Raw genomic sequence first — 20,559 nt, 5'->3', positions numbered from 1 at the left:
ATGACACCAGTCAAAACAAGACCACCCAAGTTCTGGAACACTGTTTGAGGGAAGTCTACGTCCACTTTTTGTTTACGGACTCCACTAAGTTTTCTTACAGACTTCCTCTGCATAATTCACTAAATAGGGCCCTGATCCAATAAAGATCAAATATAAAGGACTCACTTTATATTGTTCCTTTAGCTTTTTTTTTTTTTTAACAACTTCACTTATTACTTCTGTAGAGATGCATCCCTTTATTTATTGCTATTCTTTAAAGTCATTACTCTAAGGCTGGGCATGGTGGCTCACGCCTATAATCCCAGCACTTTGGCAGGCTGAGGCCGGCAGATCACCTGAGATCAGGAGTTTGAGACCAGCCTGGCCAACATGGTGAAACCCTGTCTCCACTAAAAATACAAACATTATCCTGGCGTGGTGGTCCACGCCTGTGTAATCCCAGCTACTCGCGAGGGTGAGGCAGGAAAATTGCTTGAACCCGGGAGGCGGAGGTTGGAGTGAGCCAAGATTGAGCCACCGCACTCTAGCCTGGGTGACAGAGCAAGACTCCATCTCAAAAAAAAAAAAAAAAAAATTAAACATAAATAAAGTTATTACTCAATTTTTGTGTGCCCTTTCCTCTTGATCAGGGAAACAGTGTACATAGTGGTTAAGAAGATACAGGCTGTGGCCCTAACAGACCCAGCAGGCAGTTCCAGCATGGACTTGCAAGATAATTACCCTAGTAGGTATTTTATTTTCTTTATGCATTCCTTCCTTCTCAAACTGTAGTAAAGATTATATCAGATGAGTAAAGCAGCGTGTACATCTATTGAAAGAATGGTAGAAGAATCATCTAACCTATTTAAATTTGCTTTTCTATTTGCCTAGCTAGCAGAAGTGACTATACATATGTTTAATGCATGTGATCTATTTCCACTCTATTTGTAAACACTAGCTGCTCACAGCAGCATTACTCATAACAATACTGTGGAAAGCAACCCTAGTGCCCAAGGATGAACGGATAAACAAACGGTGGCACACACATACACTGGAATATTGTTCAGCGTTAAAAAGGAGGGAAACTAACACACGCTACAAGATGGCTGAAGCTTGAAGATGTTATGCCAAATGAAGTAAGCCAGTCACAAAAAGACAAATACTGTAAGATGACATGTATATGAGGTACCCAGAGCAGTCAAATACAAAGGGACAGAAAGTAGAATGGTGGCTGCCAGGTGATGGCAGTGGTGGGTGGAGAGGGGTGGGGTAAATGGAGAGTTATTGTTCACAAGGTGGAGTTTCCGTTTTGCAAGATGAGAAAGTTCTGAGGATCGATGATAACAGTTGTACAACGTCAATGAACTTAATGCCACTGAACTTGTAAGTTCACTTAAAGTACACTTCACTTAAGTACAACTTGTAAGTTGTACACTTAAAAATGGTTACAATGGTCAATTTTATGAGATTACACATCACCTAATATTTTGGTAGCATATTTATCTTAATTGTATTTCACTCAGATGAAGGTAAAAAATGTATATTATTTTATATCTATGGTATGCAGAAGCCCTATGTATGAGGAGAAGATGTAGTAGATAGAAAACTTAGCAGAAACAATCTCCAAATAGATCTCAGAAAAGCCATTAAAAACAAATATGTGAGAAAAAAGACAATAGTAAATGCACAAGAAAAGCTGGTAGAGTGGGAAGTTAGATGGGAAAGAAAAGGCATAAAAAACAAACACATTTTAAGGCAACAAAATGTCCTACAAATTTATTTTTAACACGTTCTACTAAAATCTGGCAAACTTTTTCTATAAAGGTCTAGACAGTCCATATTTTCAGCTCTGTGAGCCATACGGACTTCTGTGGCAATTACTCAACTCTGCAGTTATAATTTGAAAGCAGGTAAAAATGGGTGTGGTTGTGCTGCAAAAAAAACTCCATTTACAAAAACAGGCAGCAGGCCAGATCCAGCCCAGTGGCAGTTTGTTATTGACCCTGGTCTAGATAACCCAAATAAATAAAAGGACAATTTGGAATACAGAAGATCAATTCCCATGGAATAATATACCATAGATTCCTGTTTTGTCCCCCAACGAAGTAGACCTAGGAACAGAAGTTAAAATGGAAAATGTGCCTTTCCTAACAAACTGCTAACTGTTTTTCAATAGAAGAGGTGTCTCGATGAGCTAAAAAGTTTGTAGTACATTCCTCACTCCCACTAAAAATGGAATACAATCCACCCATATTAAAACATTCAGAATGCTTCTCTAACAAGAAATATTTCTTAGCACACAGGAATGAACTAACCAGAGTCAAAATTTTACTCCAAGTACCCCTAAGTTTCTTCACAGCTGATTGTCAAAATACAGACTAAATTCTAGGCCAGTAACTTAAAAACCTATCACACTTCAAGAGGTTGGTCCCTGTCAAGACCCCCAAGAAATACATGAATATTGATGAGAAAATGTCTAAAAGATACTTATTGTAATGTAAAAACAAGTGAACAATATGCATGAAAAGAGCACAGTTGTGTAAAAAAGGGAAAGACACACACACTGTCTTTTCCCATATTCTCACTTGTATGTACAAAGAAAATGTGTGGAAGGCTACGACACTCACCTCTGAGAAGCAGGATTCTGAGTTTTGAAAGGTTCATGTTTTACCTTACTAGGTACTTTTATAGTTTTTACTATAAGTAAAATTACCTTTTTACCCTCAAAGTATTACTTTTAATATTAAGAGTAATAGGTTGAGACTGTAGTTAAAAGCCTTATCACCTCCATTATTAAGAGTCAATCTGAATACCAATATTTTTAACAAAAGAATATTCACTCATGGGACTTCGACCATCCATAAAAGTCACCACATAATAAGAATATTTATACACACATCCACGAAACAGTCTTTGAGGGTAAAATTTCACAGCTGTACAATACCTCAGCTCCACCCATCCATTTAGGTTCATCAGGAAACTCAGCACACAAAGTATCTTCTGACTGATCGGTTCCCAAGACATGGTAGTAGAGCTTTTGGTGGAGATTGGTGGATGTCTCTGTGCCTGAAGGAGTTAAAAATGTACACTGAAATGCACTTGGTAATTTTAAGAAAATCAATTCCACCCATGTTGCAGAATGCTAGAAACATTTAAAAAGTTAAGTAGCTGGCTGCAGGATGCAAGGTTAACATACAGAAATCAATTATTTTCCTATATACCAGCAATGAACAAGTGGATTTTGAAATTAAAAACAATACATTAGCACCTCCAAAAACGAAATATTTCGGTATAAATCTAACAAAATATGTGTAAGATCTATCTAAGGAAAACTGCAAAATTCTGATGAAAGAAGTAGAAGAACTAAATAAATGAAGAGCTAGTCCATGCTCATGGCTAGGAAGACTCAATATTGTCAATGTATCAGTTCTTCCCATTTTTGTCTATGGATTTAATGAAATCCCAAAATCTCAGAAACATATTTTGTGGATTGACAAACTGATTCTAAAGTTTATATGCAAAGGCAAAATATACTGACTAGCCTACACAATACAGAAGGAGAACAAAGTTGGAGGACTGGCACCTAACTTCAAGATTTATTATAAAGCTACAGTGATCAAGATAACGTGGCATTAGCAAAACAACAGACAAATAGATCAATGGAACAGAAGAGAGAGCCCAGTAGCCTTTTTAAAAAACGGTGCTGGGACAATCAGACATCCACAGGCAAAAATATGAATCCAGACAAGATCTTACACCCTTCACAGAAATTAACTCAAAATGGATCACAGACCTGAATGTAAAACATAAAACTATAAAATTCCTAAATATTACAAAGAACTCAGCAATAAGAAAACAAAAATCCGATTAAAAACTAGGCCAAAGGCCTTGACAAACATCTGACCAAAGATACACAGATGGCAAATAATCATATGGAAAGATGCTCCACATTATATATCATTAGGGAAATGCAAATTAAAACAATCAGATATGGCCAGGCATGGTGGCTCACACTTGTAATCCCAGCACTTTGGGAGGCCAAGGCAGGTGGATCACCTGAGGTCAGGAGTTCGAGATCAGCCTGACCAACATGGTGAAATCCCGTCTCTACTAAAAAAAAAAAAACATTAGCCAGGTGTGGTGGCATGCACCTGTAGTCCCAGCTATTTGGGAGTCTGAGATAGGAGAATTGCTTGAACCCAGAAGACAGAGGTTGCCATGAGCCAAGATCACACCACTGCACTCCAGCTTGGGTGACAGAGCGAGACTCCATCTCAAAAAAAAAAAAAAAAAAAAAAAATCAGCTATAACTACACACCTGTAAGAATGACCAGAATTCAGAACCCCAGAAGCACCAAACGCTGTCCAGGGTGTGGAACAAGAGCGTTTTCATTGCTGGCGGGAATGCAAAATGGTCTAGCCACTCTGGAAGAGTTTTGGAGGATTCTTATAAAACTGAACAGACTCTTAACAACATGATCCCACAATCATGCTCCTTTACCAAAGGAGTTGAAAACTTGTGTCCAAACAAAGACCTGCATACAGATTTTTTATAGAAGTTTTATTCATAAGTGCCAAAACTTGGAAGCAACTGAGCATTCTTTCTGTAGGTGAATGGATACACTGTGGCACATTCAAACAATGATTATTCAACACTAAAAAGAAAGGAGCCATCAAGCTGTAAAAAGGCATGTAGGGAACCTAAATGTACTATTAGTAAGTGAAAAAAGCCTTTCTGAAAAGGCTACATACTGTCTAATTCCAACTACAGTATGTTCTGGAAAAGACAAAACTATAAAGACAGTAAAAAGATCAGTGACTGCCAAAGATTGGGGTGAGAAAGGAATGAATCGTTGGAACACATGGATTTTTAGGACAAGCGAAACTACTCTGTATGATACTACAACACTGGATACATGTCGCTATACATTTGTTCAAACCTACAGAATGTACAACACCAAAATCAAACCCTAAAGTAAACTATGAACTTGGGTGATAATGATGCGTCAATGTAGATTTGCCAATGAAACACCACTCTGGTGGGGGATGTTCACAATAAGAGAGGTTATGAATATGTGGGGGCAGGAGGTACATGAGAAGTCTCTGTATTTTCTTCTCAATTTTGCTTTTAAAACTGTTCTACAAACTAAACTTTACTTTTTAAAAAGTTAAGTATCGGCCAGGCACAGTGGCTCACGCCTGTAAGCCCAGCACTTTGGGAGGCCAAGGTGGGAGGATCACAAGGTCAGAAGTTCAAGACCAACATGGCTAATATGGCGAAACCCCGTCTCTACCAAAAATACAAAAACAATTAGCTGGGCATGGCACTAACTACTCCCAGTTACTCAGGAGGCTGAGGCAGGAGAATCGCTTGAACCTGGAAGCTAGAGGTTGCAGTGAGCTGAGATCACACCACTGCACTCCAGCCTGGGTGACAGAGCAAGACTCCATCTCAAAAAAAGAAAAAGGTTAGGTATGGGTTGAATATCGAACTGAAAGTAATTAACTCATATTTGCTGATTTTGGAGACTTCTTTGAGGCTGAACTTTTTTTCATGATGATGATGATGTACCAAGCTTTCAGGGCAAGGGAGGGAAAAAGGTAAGATAATACCATAATGTAAAACAAGCTTTATGGCACTTAAGCAATTGTCATTGAGCTTTCAGGGACACTGGTAAGAAGCACATGGTAGGAATTGCTTAGCTTCATTTCTAAGGGTCCCATCACAGTCTGAGAGGCTACTGAGATCCTAACAAGAGGGAAGCAAAATTACAGTGGAAGATGATGTTGGCTTTCTTTTAGCTATCACAATTACTAATTATTATTATTTTGTGCCACTGAAAGCTGATGGTAAATAATGACTTGGTTTTTACAAGTTAACGTAATAACGTTCTCTAACATGAATTGGCCAGTTATACTTTTTTGTCTCCCAAAACATGGAAATAACTAACATTTTCTAACTCTGGGGCACTCTTAACACAGGCAGCTAATTTCGTTTCCAGAGCACAGATGTCTTTCTTTAGCCAACATCTTTGAATAAAAAGCCTACTTTTAGCTCCTCTTGTAATTCGTTGGTGAATTTATAAAAAAGGTCTTGATGTAGCCTAATCAAAAAGCAGAAAAAGCTAAACATAGCCAACAGATGAAAAGAACTATAGTCTTATTCCCTATTCAACTGCGGGGGAAAAAAACAGAAAAGAAAGCAAGGATATTTAAAGATGACAAAGATACAGCAAGTCATGATAAGGGGGCAACATGTACAGCAGAAAGCACTAGAGTAGCTGTGCTTCTTGCCAGACCCCAGTCCTCAAGAAAATTACTGAGCCTTCGCGCCCAAGCTCCTAATCTCTAACACAGGGATTGTAAAACTCACCTGTAAAGACCAACTAACATAACAAGAAAATGCTACATACCACATTGAAATGTGGGGTAGCAAAAGGAAGAAAATGACACATTGTACCACCAGTAAGGGACAAGGTACATAGCCCTTCCTGTCTGGGAAAATTAGAAGTGAAGGAGCAAAGGAGGAGGATCTTTGAACACAACAGGATCTTTGTGCAATTAAAGAGGAGAACAATAAAGGTGTGTCCAGGAAGTAAAAAGGAGAAAAGCATGAAGATAAATGCCATCCGGTGACCTATAATTTCTGATCAGAGAAGAATATGCGATTACTACAGTAGTAAAATTTTATAATCACTCAACATCATCAAATAGTTTGGTTCAGTTTAAAAATTCATCTTCTCCATAATCTCCTTAGGAGATATAACACATCTATAAGGGACTGATTGATTGTAATAATGATCCCAATTTTCCACAGTTCCCTGTATCTATTTCTCCACCATTGAAAAGGTGATGGCCCTCTGGCTTGCTTTAGCCAACAGAATGCAGCAAAGGTGACGTGCCAGGAGCAAGCCTAGGCATTAAGAAGGCTGTGTCGTTCAGCTCCCCATCTTGTAAATCTACTGAGGTGCCACGTGAGCAAGCCCAGGCTAGTGTGCTAGTCGTCCCAGCTGAGGCCCCAGATATGTAAAAGAGCCAAGCCAAGATGAACCAACTGACCTGCAGCTGACCACAGATACATGTTAGAACTCAGCCAAGCCCAGAAGAACTAGGTGGCCAACCCATAGGCTCATAGCAAAAATAAATGGTTACTATTCTAAGCCACTACATTTTGGTGTGGTCTATTACACAGCAAAGCCAACTGATACAACACCCTTTGAGGAAACATGGTTCTGGACCACACAACCTCTATGTACGGTTTAGCGTCTCTTTTCAGTCACTTGAAGTCACACTTCATTTTGTGAAAAATGTGCTTCATCTGAAGTCTTCACTCACCATCACTTTTTCCATCCTGTTGGGGGTATGAGTTGTAGAACATTCCCTTCCCATCATGGGTCCAGGCCATACAGCTGAACTTGACTCTTTCAAGCACATCTGGAAGCTCTTTGGCACCATCAACTTTCATGAACTTGATTGTCACCCAGTCTGAGCCACTGGCACTCAGACCATAGGCAAAATATTCACCATCTTCGCTGAATGCGTAACCTGTGGGACACAGGAGAAATCATCCAACGACAACCACAGGAACACAACTCCACTGCCCTCTATGCCATCTGACAAAGCTCTCCTCCATAACACGGAAGTAGAATGTGGCAACAAAAGGGATAGGAATCTGGTAGTGAGGAATCCTGGGGGCTCAGCCCAAGTTTTACAAGAATTACCCTTATAACCTTAGACAAGCTTCCTAACCTCTCCAGGTCTTAATTTGTCTATAAAATGAAATATTAGATTATATGCCTACTAAAATGCTTTCATTTTGAAATTTTTATAATGCAATAGGCAGCTCAGTTAAAAGCAGAGCTCATCTGAGACTTCTGTCATATTTTATTTATACTCTAAAGGGAATAAGGAGAAAAAGGAAACTGCTTTTAGAGTAATGACTGAATTTTGACACATACCATATAATAGAACTAAATTGGAGCCATTAGGTAATTTGGGGGATTGATTCCAAACTATCTAAAATCCCTTGTTACAGCCTCATTTTCGGAGCATTACCTGTGCACAAGGATTAATGTCCACACTGTCTGACCATCACAGGCCCAGGTAAATAAAGCCTGAGGGTTTGCAGTGAAGGTGCCCAGCTTGCACATTCCACAAGAAATTGTGAAAGGGAAAGCAACATGTCTATAGACTGTCGTACCATGTACAATCCTTTAGGGCCCTGGTGGAATGTTCTAATCACTATGGAATGTTTCCTGGCAAATACTTGTGTTTCATATTAGCTGCTTCAATTATGAAGTATGTAAAGCATTTGATACAATACCTCCTACTGAAGACTCTGACACCAGAGATTTCCTCTTAGGCTGTTTGCTAAATGTTATTTGGGACTGAAAATTTTAAGAAGCTCAACTATTATTAGAGGTTTCCTATTCTTTTACATGGAATTTTAATTAATGAGGAATTAGTTTAAAATTTCACAGAACCTACTCATTAACCATTGTAAGTCCTATAAAGTATCTAGGCTCATATGTATGTAAACGCAGAAAAGAGTCTAGAAGGTGATAGGAAGAAGAAACACATTCACCTTTTATAGCACTGGAGTGTTTGAATTGTATACGTGTGTGTGTGTGTGTGTGTGTGTGTATATATATCAGAAAATTATCAGAAAAATTGAAATTAAACATTTTGATTTGAAATGTATGTTTAGGCTGGGCACGGTGGCTCAAGCCTGTAATCCCAGCACTTTGGGAGGCCGAGATGGGCGGATCACGAGGTCAGGAGATCGAGACCATCCTGGCTAACATGGTGAAACCCTGTCTCTACTAAAAAATACAAAACACTAGCCAGGCGAGGTGGCGGGCGCCTGTAGTCCCAGCTACTCAGGAGGCTGAGGCAGGAGAATGGCGTAAACCCGGGAGGCGGAGCTTGCAGTGAGCGGAGATCCGGCCACTGCACTCCAGCCTGGGCGACAGAGCGAGACTCCGTCTCAAAAAAAAAAAAGAAAAGAAAAGAAATGTATGTTTAAAAATCATATACTATAAAAAGTATCTGAATATTTACTCCTTCTGTGATAACTTCCCTATAATACCGCTCTTAGAAAACTCAATGACTGCTTGAGGCAGGTCTCATGCCTAATTTATCTTCTCACCCATCAAGGCTTTGTCCATGGCAAACATTCCATAAAGAAGTCACTGGAAGAATGCATTATCGGGGTGGGAGTTAAGACCCTGTCCCTCTGATGGGTTGCAAGATAGATCCTTGTAGAAACTAAATGAATTCCTAATGGGATATGTTACTTCAACAGAACCTGTGTATTAAATTCACTGAAAACTACACGGTCAGATTCATGGAAGAATCTGAGCTGGCTGATGTCTTATTTTCAATATTGGTTCGATAAAGGATATAGTTTATATACACAGCCTATTCAGAGGGAGGGGAGGGTGGACCACTGAATGACTGGATCATGGTTAGAAGTGTTCGTATAAAAGGGTCTTTGCACAGGTCTGATGGAACGGGACTCTATAGCTCCCATCTTATTGATTACAGAGGACTTCAATGTCTCAATTTCTCAATTCTAGAGGGCCATAACTAATCATATGGTTTTTTCCTACAAAACCAGAAGATACTACAGGGGAAAGGCTGAGCCAACATCATCCAGGACATTATCATTGTAGAGTTTACAATTACTAAAACACAGAACTGGAGAATAACATAGTTCCTTACTCTAGAACTGTGCTTACTGCACAAACCTGGGATAATCTTCTCTATGGCCTGTGGAAGAGGTTACCTTAGGGGCAGAGTTAAGTAGCAGATGTACAGCAACTGTGGATAAACTTAGTCTTTAAATCTGCATCTTCAGGGAACAGGACACCCAGCTGTTCAATTTCTACAAGATTTGTGTGTTTTTACTTGTAATTCTGACATGCTGACAATTAACTAGATTTTTAAAACTCTGATCGCTTCCTTCCCAAGAGGGAAATTGATCTGATAAACATTCATTCCTGTTTAATATTCATAGTTGGAGCATTCTTTGTACAGCTTAAATTTCTTATGAAAGATGACTTATTTTTTTCTAATCACAGGTATGTCTCAGGGATGTTACAGGAAATGATGATGATACTTCAAGATTCCAGAAGCCTTAGAAGCTAATTTGGGTCCAGTGTGAATTATTCTCCAGTTCTGCTTCATGCCATCAGAGTGGAAAAGAGGAATGTGACTATTCATGTATTCTAAATATACTGTGCAAAAATTAGCTTTCCTGATATTGTATGTGCATCTGTTCTACAATATGGTCCACACCCTGCCTGGTATTTCAGAGGTAAAGCAACTGCACTAACTTCAGAGCTCCAAGTGAGGGTCTTGTAAGTTCCACGGGCCTCTCTGTATAGCACTTACCTCGGAGTGCCACTGTGCCATCATCAGACAGTATGTTGGGGTCCAAGAACACTCTGGCTTCACCCTCTAAGGAATCCTGTACATATAATACTCGCTGGTTCTGCAAACCTGTATTGTAAAAATAAAAATACCTGGAGAACAGAGATGGTCTTTATTTAGCTGTGGAGTTTTCTATTTGTGGAGTTAAACCAAACACACACAAGCAAAAACCAAAACAAAACCAAAACCCTACAAAGGTATAACTGTAACCTGGCCATCACAGGGACATGGGGACATAGGGGAAAGGGCCCATCATTTCTCTCCACCTAGAGCTTGTTAACGGAACTGCTTTCCATATTCAAATCATGTACTGTAATTCTGCACATTAGCTAAGTAGAGACAAATAAAGACCATTTTATGTGTTAAAATAAAAACTGATATTCAAATAAAGCAGTAACTTTTTATTTTAAATGAAGAAGAAAGCAGACTTTTCTAAAATCAAATTCTGGTTCTTTTCCTTAGCGAGGCTGCTAGGGTGGAAGGTCAGCACACTTTCTCTGTAAAGGGCAAGACTGCAAATATTTCAGGCTCTATGAGCCATACAGTCTGTCACTATAATACTCAAGCCTGTAGCTGCAGCACAAAAGCAGCCATGGACAATACGTAAACCAATAAGCATGGCTGTGTCCCAATCAGACCTTATTTATGAAAACAGGTAGGCGGGCAGGGTTTGGTAGGCTGACTCGACTTTGCTGATCTCTGTGTAAGAATGGCAGAGGGCTGAAGAAAGTCTAAAGTAAATGTGTGATAGTGGCTCCAAACAGATTTAATAAAAGATCAAGAAAACGTGTGTAAGTGGGTGTTAACGGGACAGGAACAAGAGAAGTGAATTCACCCATTTCACCATTCTTTGATGGAAGAAATACACAGAATTAAATTTTTCCAAGTAGTATACATCAAAGATAATTAAATTTGGAGGCAAACAAACCTCCACTGCTATGAATCATCCTGTCTCACCAATTACTACCCATAAGACAACAACAACTTCCAATAATCTAGATTTCTTTGTATGACCTATCTCTACTAAATTTCTTAACCATTATTTTAACAATTCGGACAATATATAATAGATCAAAAATATTATTCTCATATTCAGACATAGAAATTAATTCCTTATAATGAATTAATCTTATACAAGGACGAGTTATCTGGAATTTGTATTTTACAATTTAAGCAAGCATTTACTTTGAAAATAAAAAGGAAATTCAGTAAAAGCAGTCTCACCGTTTTCCTTTCTTGAAGTGGCAACTATACTTGGGATAATCATATAGTTCAGTCATTCTCTCTTTGTATAAACCTCTGATGGGACACTGCTCAAGAAATGGCACAGTAATCTTATTCTGGGCCTCCACAAAGGCCTGTGGAGAAATTAAAATGGACAAAGCAAGTCAAATATAAAATTTTCCACGTGAAATGTTATCCACTAACATGTATCAGAAAAAGCACACTCTGTCTCTCAGCCAGTGCCTCTTCTCTCATTACCAGCCTCTCTCACCTCCTTACTCTTCTTCATACCTGCCCAGCTCCTGCCAAGTGGCTGATTAATACATAGTAACAACCAGGGCTTACATGGCACTAATTCAGCTAATGCTTACAGGGCAAGTATTATCTTATTTAGAACTCACAATAATCCTATGGAGAAGGTCCTTTTATTAGGCCAACTTTACAGATGGGGAAACTGAGGTTTGGAGTGGTTAAAAAGTTGCCCGACATCATACAGCCAGGAAGTGGCAGATGGCAGAGTTGGCTCCCAGATCCACGCACCTAACACACTATACTGTAGCTCAGATCACACACCACCAATAATCTGCATATACATAGTGCCATGGTTCTGGGCTTCTCATTCAGCAGCTGGCCCTCCCAAGACAAGCTAGAGTTAAAAAGAAAAAGTTAGGGATACCCAGGTGCTACTTTATCAATTTTGGTTTTGACTTGCTAAGACCAACTACCATGTTAATTTCAATCAGAGAACTTTGCTAAAATTTGCAACCAAAGAACATTGAAAAAACATTGGAGGCCGGGAGCAATGGCTCATGCCTGTAATCCCAGCACTTTGGAAGGTTGAGGCGGGTGGATCACTTGAGGTCAGAAGATCGAGACCACCCTGACCAGCATGGCAAAACCCCGTCTCTAGTAAAAATAAAAAATTCGTTGGGCGTGGTGGTGGATACCTGTAATTCCAGCTACTCAGGTGGCTGAGGCACAAAAATTGCTTGAATCTGGGAGGTGGAGGCTGCAGTGAGCCAAGATCGTGCCACTGCACTCCAGCCTGGGTGACACAGGGAGATTCTGTCTTAAAACACACACACACAAACAAAAAACACCAGAAACAAGTGGCATTGCAGAAGAGTATCGGCAACATGGTTTATAAGAAAGGCAAGAGATGGCCGTCAGGAAATACTGGCAGCGAAGGCAGGAAAAGGAGCTTTTACAAAAGATGAGTTGTATCCAAGCACAGCCTGTTTATAACTAACCAGTTAAAAAGGTGACAATACTATATAAAAACTTGGCCAGTAGTAATTCACATCTGACTATTAGCAAGAAACGAAACAAGAACATTGTATCAGCTTTAAATTCAATAGAAGATTTCATCGGATGTCTATAAATAAGTAAATCATCAGAGAAGAAAAACTTAAGGAAATTAAGACCATAATATATTTTGAATGGCAGGCAAAAATGCATTATTATCAGAGTCCACTTTTGGACATATCATCAAGCTCTAAGGGCCCATCCAAGCTCAAAATGGTCTTCAAATGTGCAACAATGCTTTGGATTCCCCTACAAAAACCACCAATCCTGCTCTGGAGAACCATGATTTTGTGGTGAGACAAACTGTTCCAAAAATCATTGATTATGATGCATTTAAAAACAAGAGACAAGGGGTGTAAAGTATGAATACAGTAATTAACATTTTTGCAAGAGGGCCAGTTCAAGAAAAAACTGTTACAGGTCACATTTCTGATTTCATATAAACAGAAAATAAAATTTACTGAGTCCCACAGAAATACAATTCCGACTGTCACTAGGGATTGGCAATCTTTGCCCTGGCCTGCTTTTCTGCAGCTCTGGAGATCAGAATGGTTTCTATATTTTTAAAGAGCTGGGGGGAAAAACCTACAGACTTATGTGGCTTGCAACATTTAAAATATTTACTATGTGGCCCTTTACAGGAAGTTTGCTGACTGCACTTTCCCTCATTAAAAACATCAAGGAGGAAATTGGATTTTGTTTTTTAGTTATAAAATCAATGCCTATCTGAGAAACCACTCGGGGGAGCATTTTGGAGATCACAAAGTGTGTCCAAAAGCACTACTTCATTTTACAGTGGAAGAAAACACCATGCCTACTTCACAGATATGGAGATGGAGGCAAGTGGTATTAAAGTCCCCTGGTTAAGGTCATGCAGTGAGTTAGCAAAATTACTCAGAGACTGAAAAAGGAGGTGGAGATGAAGCAGATCCACCCAGGAAAGAAGGGAGACGCAATCTGGGCCTTCTATGATTTTCTTCTGCGTGAACTGGGCTGTGCTGGGTGGGAACATCAGGGAGCTGGAGCATCCACATGGACTAAACACAAATCTTGTGTGTGTTTACACTGATCGTGGCATTGTGGATGGATGAGTGACAAGTCCAAGCTAAAATCTTTGTCATCACGGATCTCATTCTACTGGGGACACACCCACAAAAGGCCAGAGGTTTGCAGAATGGTTGGTTCTAAGGACATGTACACAGGGTAATCAGCAGAGCAATGCTGCTTGCTACCCAAAGTGTCAACTACAGATCAGTATTGGCCTGAACTGTTTGCTACCAGCCCACAATGAGAAGAGTACAGAAAACAAGAGTGAGTGCTGAAAACCTTGATGGCAATTTGACATTACTATAGCATCTTCATTATATTTTGGAAAAACCTCAATCCACAAATGGTTTGGAAATGTATAAACCAGCCATTCCTTGCAGATCTTGAAAATCACTGGGAAAGAAGGCACCTAATTAAGCAGGGTGGTCACAAAAGGCCTTCTGAGGAGGTTTCAAATTGAGGTCTGAGAGGGAACAATGACGCAAGGTGAGGCAGAATGTTTCGGGCAGAGGAAACAGCAGGTGTGGGAGTCCCGGCTCCCACAGAGGGAATAGCTTGGCAGGTGTGAAGAAGAGTAAAGACGTGAATGAGGCTGGGAATGAGCTGAGGCCAGAGGACCAAAATGAGCTACAGCAGGCGGCACCTGGTGGGCAGATAGGATGTTTCAATCTCTCATCAAAGTGCAAATAAGCCATGATTGGGTAAAGAGATTTACTTTTTTGAAAGATTACTGTGCTTTGGACGGAGAACAGACTATAGGGGAGCAACAGTGGAGACAGAGACAGGCCAGTTAGGAGGCTGGGACGGTGGTTTGGGTGAGAGACAAGGCCGAGAGGAACGGCTGGTCTCTAAAAGGGGTGGGAACAACCATTATAATGGGAGTGGAGACAGAAAAAACAGGCACAGGCACAGCACATGTTAGTTTGCAATTTTGGTGGCTATTTCTCAGAGGGCCTCACCAGAACGTTCTAGTCAGAGCCCTAAGAATTCCACTCTGAGATCCCAACATGCTGAGGGTCCTGGTTGGCCCCTGCCCTTCCACTGAGGGATTCTCTAAGGAGAGCACCCTGAAGATATCATTTCCCTGATCCTTCTGATTTGCATCAGGCTGCATGCAGGCCCACAGTGAGTCCAAGGGTCAGAGGCTGCTCAACAGATTGCTCAGTTAATTTTCCTTGGAAAAGCAGAATTGTGTTCTCCAGCTGTTTCTCTATTTTGCTTTGTTTCTTTTACATGTCTCATAGTATAATTACAACTACTGCAACAGAATTCATCTCACCCTGAAGCAGACACACTGGCTTTTCACATATAAAATTTTCATAAAACTGTTATGCCAGGTGTAAAAATGCTACCAAATAATTCTAGGATTAGTAACATCCAATTCTGTCACCTCCTACCCACAAATGTTAGCTAATTACTTTAAATAGACCATTACTTAAAGACTGCACTCTTCTAAGTCAAATATTTAGAGTTAAAACCAAAGAGTGTCCGAATTCCTACAAGTCTCAAGTTCTTTCATAACACATCTTTATAACTCAGGCAAATCATTTTCATGAAGGTGGTAGAAAATTTCTGTGAAGAAGCTTTGTTAAATTTAGGGTTTCATAAATGCCAATAATATTTCTGATATTTTAATCAGGAAAATACTTTCTTGGTCATTTATGTATTTAACAGGTATACCATCTTGGTTGATCTAAAAATTAGAAAAAAAATTGGGAAAAAGGGAGAAAAAGAATAAAAATTAAAAAAAAAAAAAAAATGGAAGAGTTCCATGGTGATAAGGAAGCAGAGTGAGGAAAACTCAAATTCCTTGTTGTTCAAGGAGTTTCAGTACCCACAGTCTCATTCTAGGATGTATTAAAATAACTGAAATATGAAAGCCCCAATGCATGCAGCTGAGATGCTAAAGAGATGTAACAATTCAGATTTTAAATCCACAGATGAATCTGAACACATTTTCCTAGGAAAGAGTAGCTGCTCAAAACTAAGAAATCTTACTTATATCTCATTTGCCTTGACTATTAGAAAGCTTAAAAGCAAAGCAAAGCTTCAGTTATGCAAGATCATTAAGTTCTAGAGATCTGCTGTACAACACTGTACCTATAGTTAGCAATACTATATTGTGCACAGAAAAATCTGTTACAAGGGTAGCCGTCATGTGAAGTGTTCTTACTGCAATTAAAAAAAGAAAAAGAAAAGCTATCTGGCAAAGGGTGGCTTAATTTGGGAGCCGAGATTCCTTTGCTCCTAATGTCTTCAGAAGAATTTCTTCAAACTGCCCTCATGTAGTCTATTTTAATACACAAAATACTGCAGTCCTACAAAATAAGCCAGGCACAGAAAGATGAATACCTCATGCTCTCACTTATATATTTTATTTAAAAGAGTCAAACTCACAGAAGCAGTAAAATGGTATTTACCAGAGGCGGGGGTTGGGGGAGATGTTGGTAAAGGACACAGAGTTTCAGTTAGACAGGAGAAGTAAGTTCAAGAGATCTACTGTACAACATGGTAACTACCTGAAAATTGCTAAGAGGGATTTTAAGTGTTCTCACCACAAAAAAAAAAAAAAAAAAGGACGTGAGGTAATGCATATGGTAAATAGCTTGATTTAGCCATTTCATAATTTCTACATATATCAAAATAACATGCTGCACACCTAAATATATACAATTTTCACTTGTCAATTTAAAAAACTGACTTACGAAATACAGATATAGGCTCATTTACTGATTGCTCCATATCTGAATATGTAATTCTAACTTTTCCCTTTCTAAATGGAAGCGTAAATTAAAAATACTGTTCACTTAAAAAATACTCATTTTTTTACAATTCTTACATAAATGAATAAAAATTATGCCTAGAGTTACTAAATAAATATTTATACAAAACTCTACAATGTGCACCATGGTGATTAACAAGATGAATGAAAGACAAAGATATGTGCTAGAGGAGAACAAATAAAGGGGAAGCTACTTCCAGGGCAGGGCAGGGTAGGCTGGGGCAAGTGTCATCGGCAGGCACGCAAGATGACCAGGGACTTTTGGGTAGAGACTGGCTCAGGCCCAGGTATCAACCTCCCCTCTTCTGAAATACCAACGAAAACTAGGAATGGTGCTATCTACATCCCACAAGCTTTGAGGAGTATCTGCTACAAATAACAAATATAGAACTTGGTTAAGCAATTATCAGGGGCTTCTGGAGAAAGTGGCAAAAACCATAATTCCAGCTTAAGAGAAAAGTGGGGGCAGGACACTTGGATCCCCTCTCACTTGAGCAGAATTTGGAATTTGGAAATGACTCTCCAAGTACAGGGACAGCCCCATCAGAAAGCAGCCTAGAGGCAGGAGAGCTCACCCTGAGGTTGTAGGACTTAGGGCCAGGAGAGCAGGACAGTCAAGGTAGGTCATAACCAAAAGAGAATTAGATGCAACTGCTTTTCAGGAAACATGTCCAGAAATGGAAACCATAAAAGATTGGAATAATGTACTTTCCAAGGCTAATATCTATGCCAAGGAATCTCTACCACTAAAAAAAAAAAAAAAAAAAAAAACATGAGTGCTCATAATTTTCCAGGACTTACTGAATGTTTACAAAAATTAGCAGCCCATCAGACAACAAAGGGGGAAACTTAAGCCCCAGAAAGAAAAGCTGGTTCAGGTCACAGTTTTGACCACAATGCCATTAACCTCACCCCATGAAGTGCTCTCTTTCCCTGGCCCACAAGCACCCACCTGCTCATTCTCAAGCTGGAGAAATATTCTCGTTCAGTCAGTGAGAGTCCAAAATCCTTTGGGCTCAACTTTAACATAAAAAATCCAGAGTGGGCCCATCTCTTCTCCCTGGGACCACCTGCTCTTGGGTAAAAAGCGCTCATAGTAAGCTTCTAGCTGCACATGACCAGCAGGCTAGGCGGGGCCTTCTAGAAGCCCAGTTAGGCCTCTTTCCACCTCTCTGCTTGTCCCCGTGTGGGTAAATCAACTCGTTCCCTCACTGGGGCCAGTTACTGTCAACTGGGGAAGAAGCAGAAACCATCACTCTGACCTGACATTCAAGCCTTGTTCTCAATACTCGTCGTGACCAGGGAGCCCACTCAAAACTGAAATTTTAACCCCTTTAGGCTCTGTTCTTTGGTGTATACTCTCCTGACAAAAAAACCTGAAGAGGTGATTTGCAACTCAAATTCAAACCTAACTAAATATCTGATCATGAGGACACTAAACACACATATCCTCCCTCTCCTGAATAAGTCTGTATCAATGAGGAAATCCAAACTATAACAAGATTACTTAAAAAATACAAAAAAATTAAGAAAAACAAGACTATCACACGTTAAGGCTCATGGGATGTGGCAAACACTGTTGGAGTTGACATCTATTTCTTTCCGATGCTGTATGAAGTCCCACTGACAGTTGGGGGGAAAGGGTGTGACCACTGCTGGCCAATCAGAATGTCTCTACCCCAGACCAGGGCTGGGCAGGACCACATGCAGGTGAGGCTGTGGCTGATCTCAGGGCTTTCAGGCATGACTCACACATCAGGGAGCCAGCCTCTTCCAGTCCTGCACTACTGAACTCAGGAGCTTGCAGGAAGCAGGCTTAGGAGACTGAGTGCTCATGCTTGGTTATGCCAGGTACTGAAGAGCAGTGATCACACTGTGACTGATGAGGAACATCTGGCTGGAACGGTGAGAGTTATACCTTCAGAAAGTTTGAGGTTTACCCTTTTTCTCCATCAGATCGTATCATCTGCAATTGAGCATTCTCAGTGAGGATTCTGGGTACTGGTCGCTTGTACCTCCATCTGTCATAGAAAATGTGACAGACACCTCTGTCTGTATTCTAACTATGCTAACTCCCTTCCATGTTCTTTATATAAGTAAACCCTGTTCATTTTCATAAGAAAAGTCTTTCCATCAATTCTAACCCACAGGCAATAGTCAACAAAATATTAATAGTAGTAAACCCAGGCAAAACAATCAGAATCCTTTTTTAGGGACAGAGATGAGTATTTGAAGACAGAAGTCATCTCAACTTAAGACACTTGGGGCTACAAGGACTGTGTGCAACCCAAAGAGACAAGACCCATCTTTCTCTACCACATAGGAGCAGCTGCTGGAAAAATAAAATTATCAGAGAAAAGCAGATGACCTTAGAGAAAAAGACAGGTTCCCAAAAATACAACATGCACTCCTGGATCGGACTGTGCCTAAAGGCACTTATACCCTGAACCCCAATAACATGAGCCACTCAGCTCCTCTTTTTATGTGAGCTGGTCTGAGTTGGGTTTCAAGCACCAGTAATCAAGTGTCCTGACTAACACAGCTTTCCTTGGAAGCCTCTGGTTTTCTGAACGAGATGGGACTAGATGACCATGAGCAGGCTGGAAAGAGGCGAGCTGACCAGAAGCTTGCTCCAGGGCTGGCTGGGGATGACTGAACAAGTTCTTTACAATAAAGGCGTTTTATGAGGAAGAATGAACTTTAAGCATTAAAATAAAAAATTTAAAAATAACAAGAGAAAATAAGAAATTGATGAACTAGAAACTTTTAAGCATGAAACTTATAGACTTCCTAGATACGCTTTAAAAAAGAAAAAAAAAACGCACATTTAGCCAGTTCTGGCTAAACTAATCAAGCAAAGATGATGCTATAGATACTCAAATTTAGAAATTATAAACAAATATAACCGCGGATTGGGAGAGTAAAGTCATTTTAAAAGCATATTACACACAACTTCATGCTAGTAATTTTTAAATCTCAATGAAATGAATAATTTACTAAGAAATACAAAGGACTAAAATTGATCCAAAAAGAAAGCAGAACTGAACAAAGCAATGACTGTGAAACAAAATGGGGGAAGGAGCCCAAGAATTAATTGCAATAAAAGAACTTGTCCCAGATAACTCTAAGGACGAAGTCTTTCAAATTATCAAAAACCGTAATTTCCATACTATTTAAACTGCTCAATAACAAGTGCAATGGTGAGCATTTATTAAGCACTTACTGTGTGTCTACTACTTTGCTAAATGGCTCAAAAACACGATCATTTAATTTTAACAATTATATGAGGTGGTTTTCTCCAAATCACAGGTCAGAAAAATGAGGCTAAAAAACATGACCAATGTCGGACCAGGCATGGTGGCTCACGTCTGTAATCCCAGCACTTTGGGGGGCCGAGGCAGGCAGATCACAAGGTCAGGAGATCGAGACCAGCCTGGCCAACATGGTGAAACCCCGTCTCTACGAAAAACACAAAAATTAGCTGAGCGTGGTGGCACATGCCTGTAATCCCAGCTACTCAGGAGGCTGAGGCAGGAGAATTGCTTGAATCAGGGAGTCAAAGATCGCAGTGAGCCAAGATCGCGCCACTGCACTCCAGCCTGGTGACAGACAGAAACTCCATCTCAAAGAAAGGAAAAAAAAAAAAACCAACATGACCAATGTCTAATAAAATTGTGGAGCTAAGGTTCAATCCTGACTTTCTACCTCTAAAGTTGTTCACTTAACAACTATACACACTGCCTTCCTATGAACAGGCAGAGGTTCCAACATCTCTAAGGGTTCTCATT

General features: G+C 39.8%; 1 protein-coding gene across 2 annotated transcripts in view; it reads right to left on the bottom strand.

Annotated features, from left to right (window-relative positions):
- The window catches only part of PREP (prolyl endopeptidase), a 133,370-nt gene that overhangs the window by 95,457 nt on the left and 17,354 nt on the right, over positions 1–20,559 (bottom strand). For both annotated transcript variants that reach the window (XM_026454413.2, XM_026454414.1), the window contains exons 3-6: positions 11,638–11,771; positions 10,375–10,505; positions 7,315–7,524; positions 2,924–3,045 (exon numbers count right to left, since the gene is read on the bottom strand). In XM_026454413.2, coding sequence (XP_026310198.1) covers positions 2,924–3,045; positions 7,315–7,524; positions 10,375–10,505; positions 11,638–11,771 — 597 coding nt within the window. The remainder of the gene's footprint in view (positions 1–2,923; positions 3,046–7,314; positions 7,525–10,374; positions 10,506–11,637; positions 11,772–20,559) is intronic.

Source organism: Piliocolobus tephrosceles, chromosome 5 (assembly GCF_002776525.5).
Source record: "Piliocolobus tephrosceles isolate RC106 chromosome 5, ASM277652v3, whole genome shotgun sequence".
NCBI lineage: Eukaryota > Metazoa > Chordata > Mammalia > Primates > Cercopithecidae > Piliocolobus > Piliocolobus tephrosceles.
The sequence above is the reverse complement of the archived record's forward strand: the minus strand, read 5'-3'. Positions and strand labels throughout refer to the sequence as shown.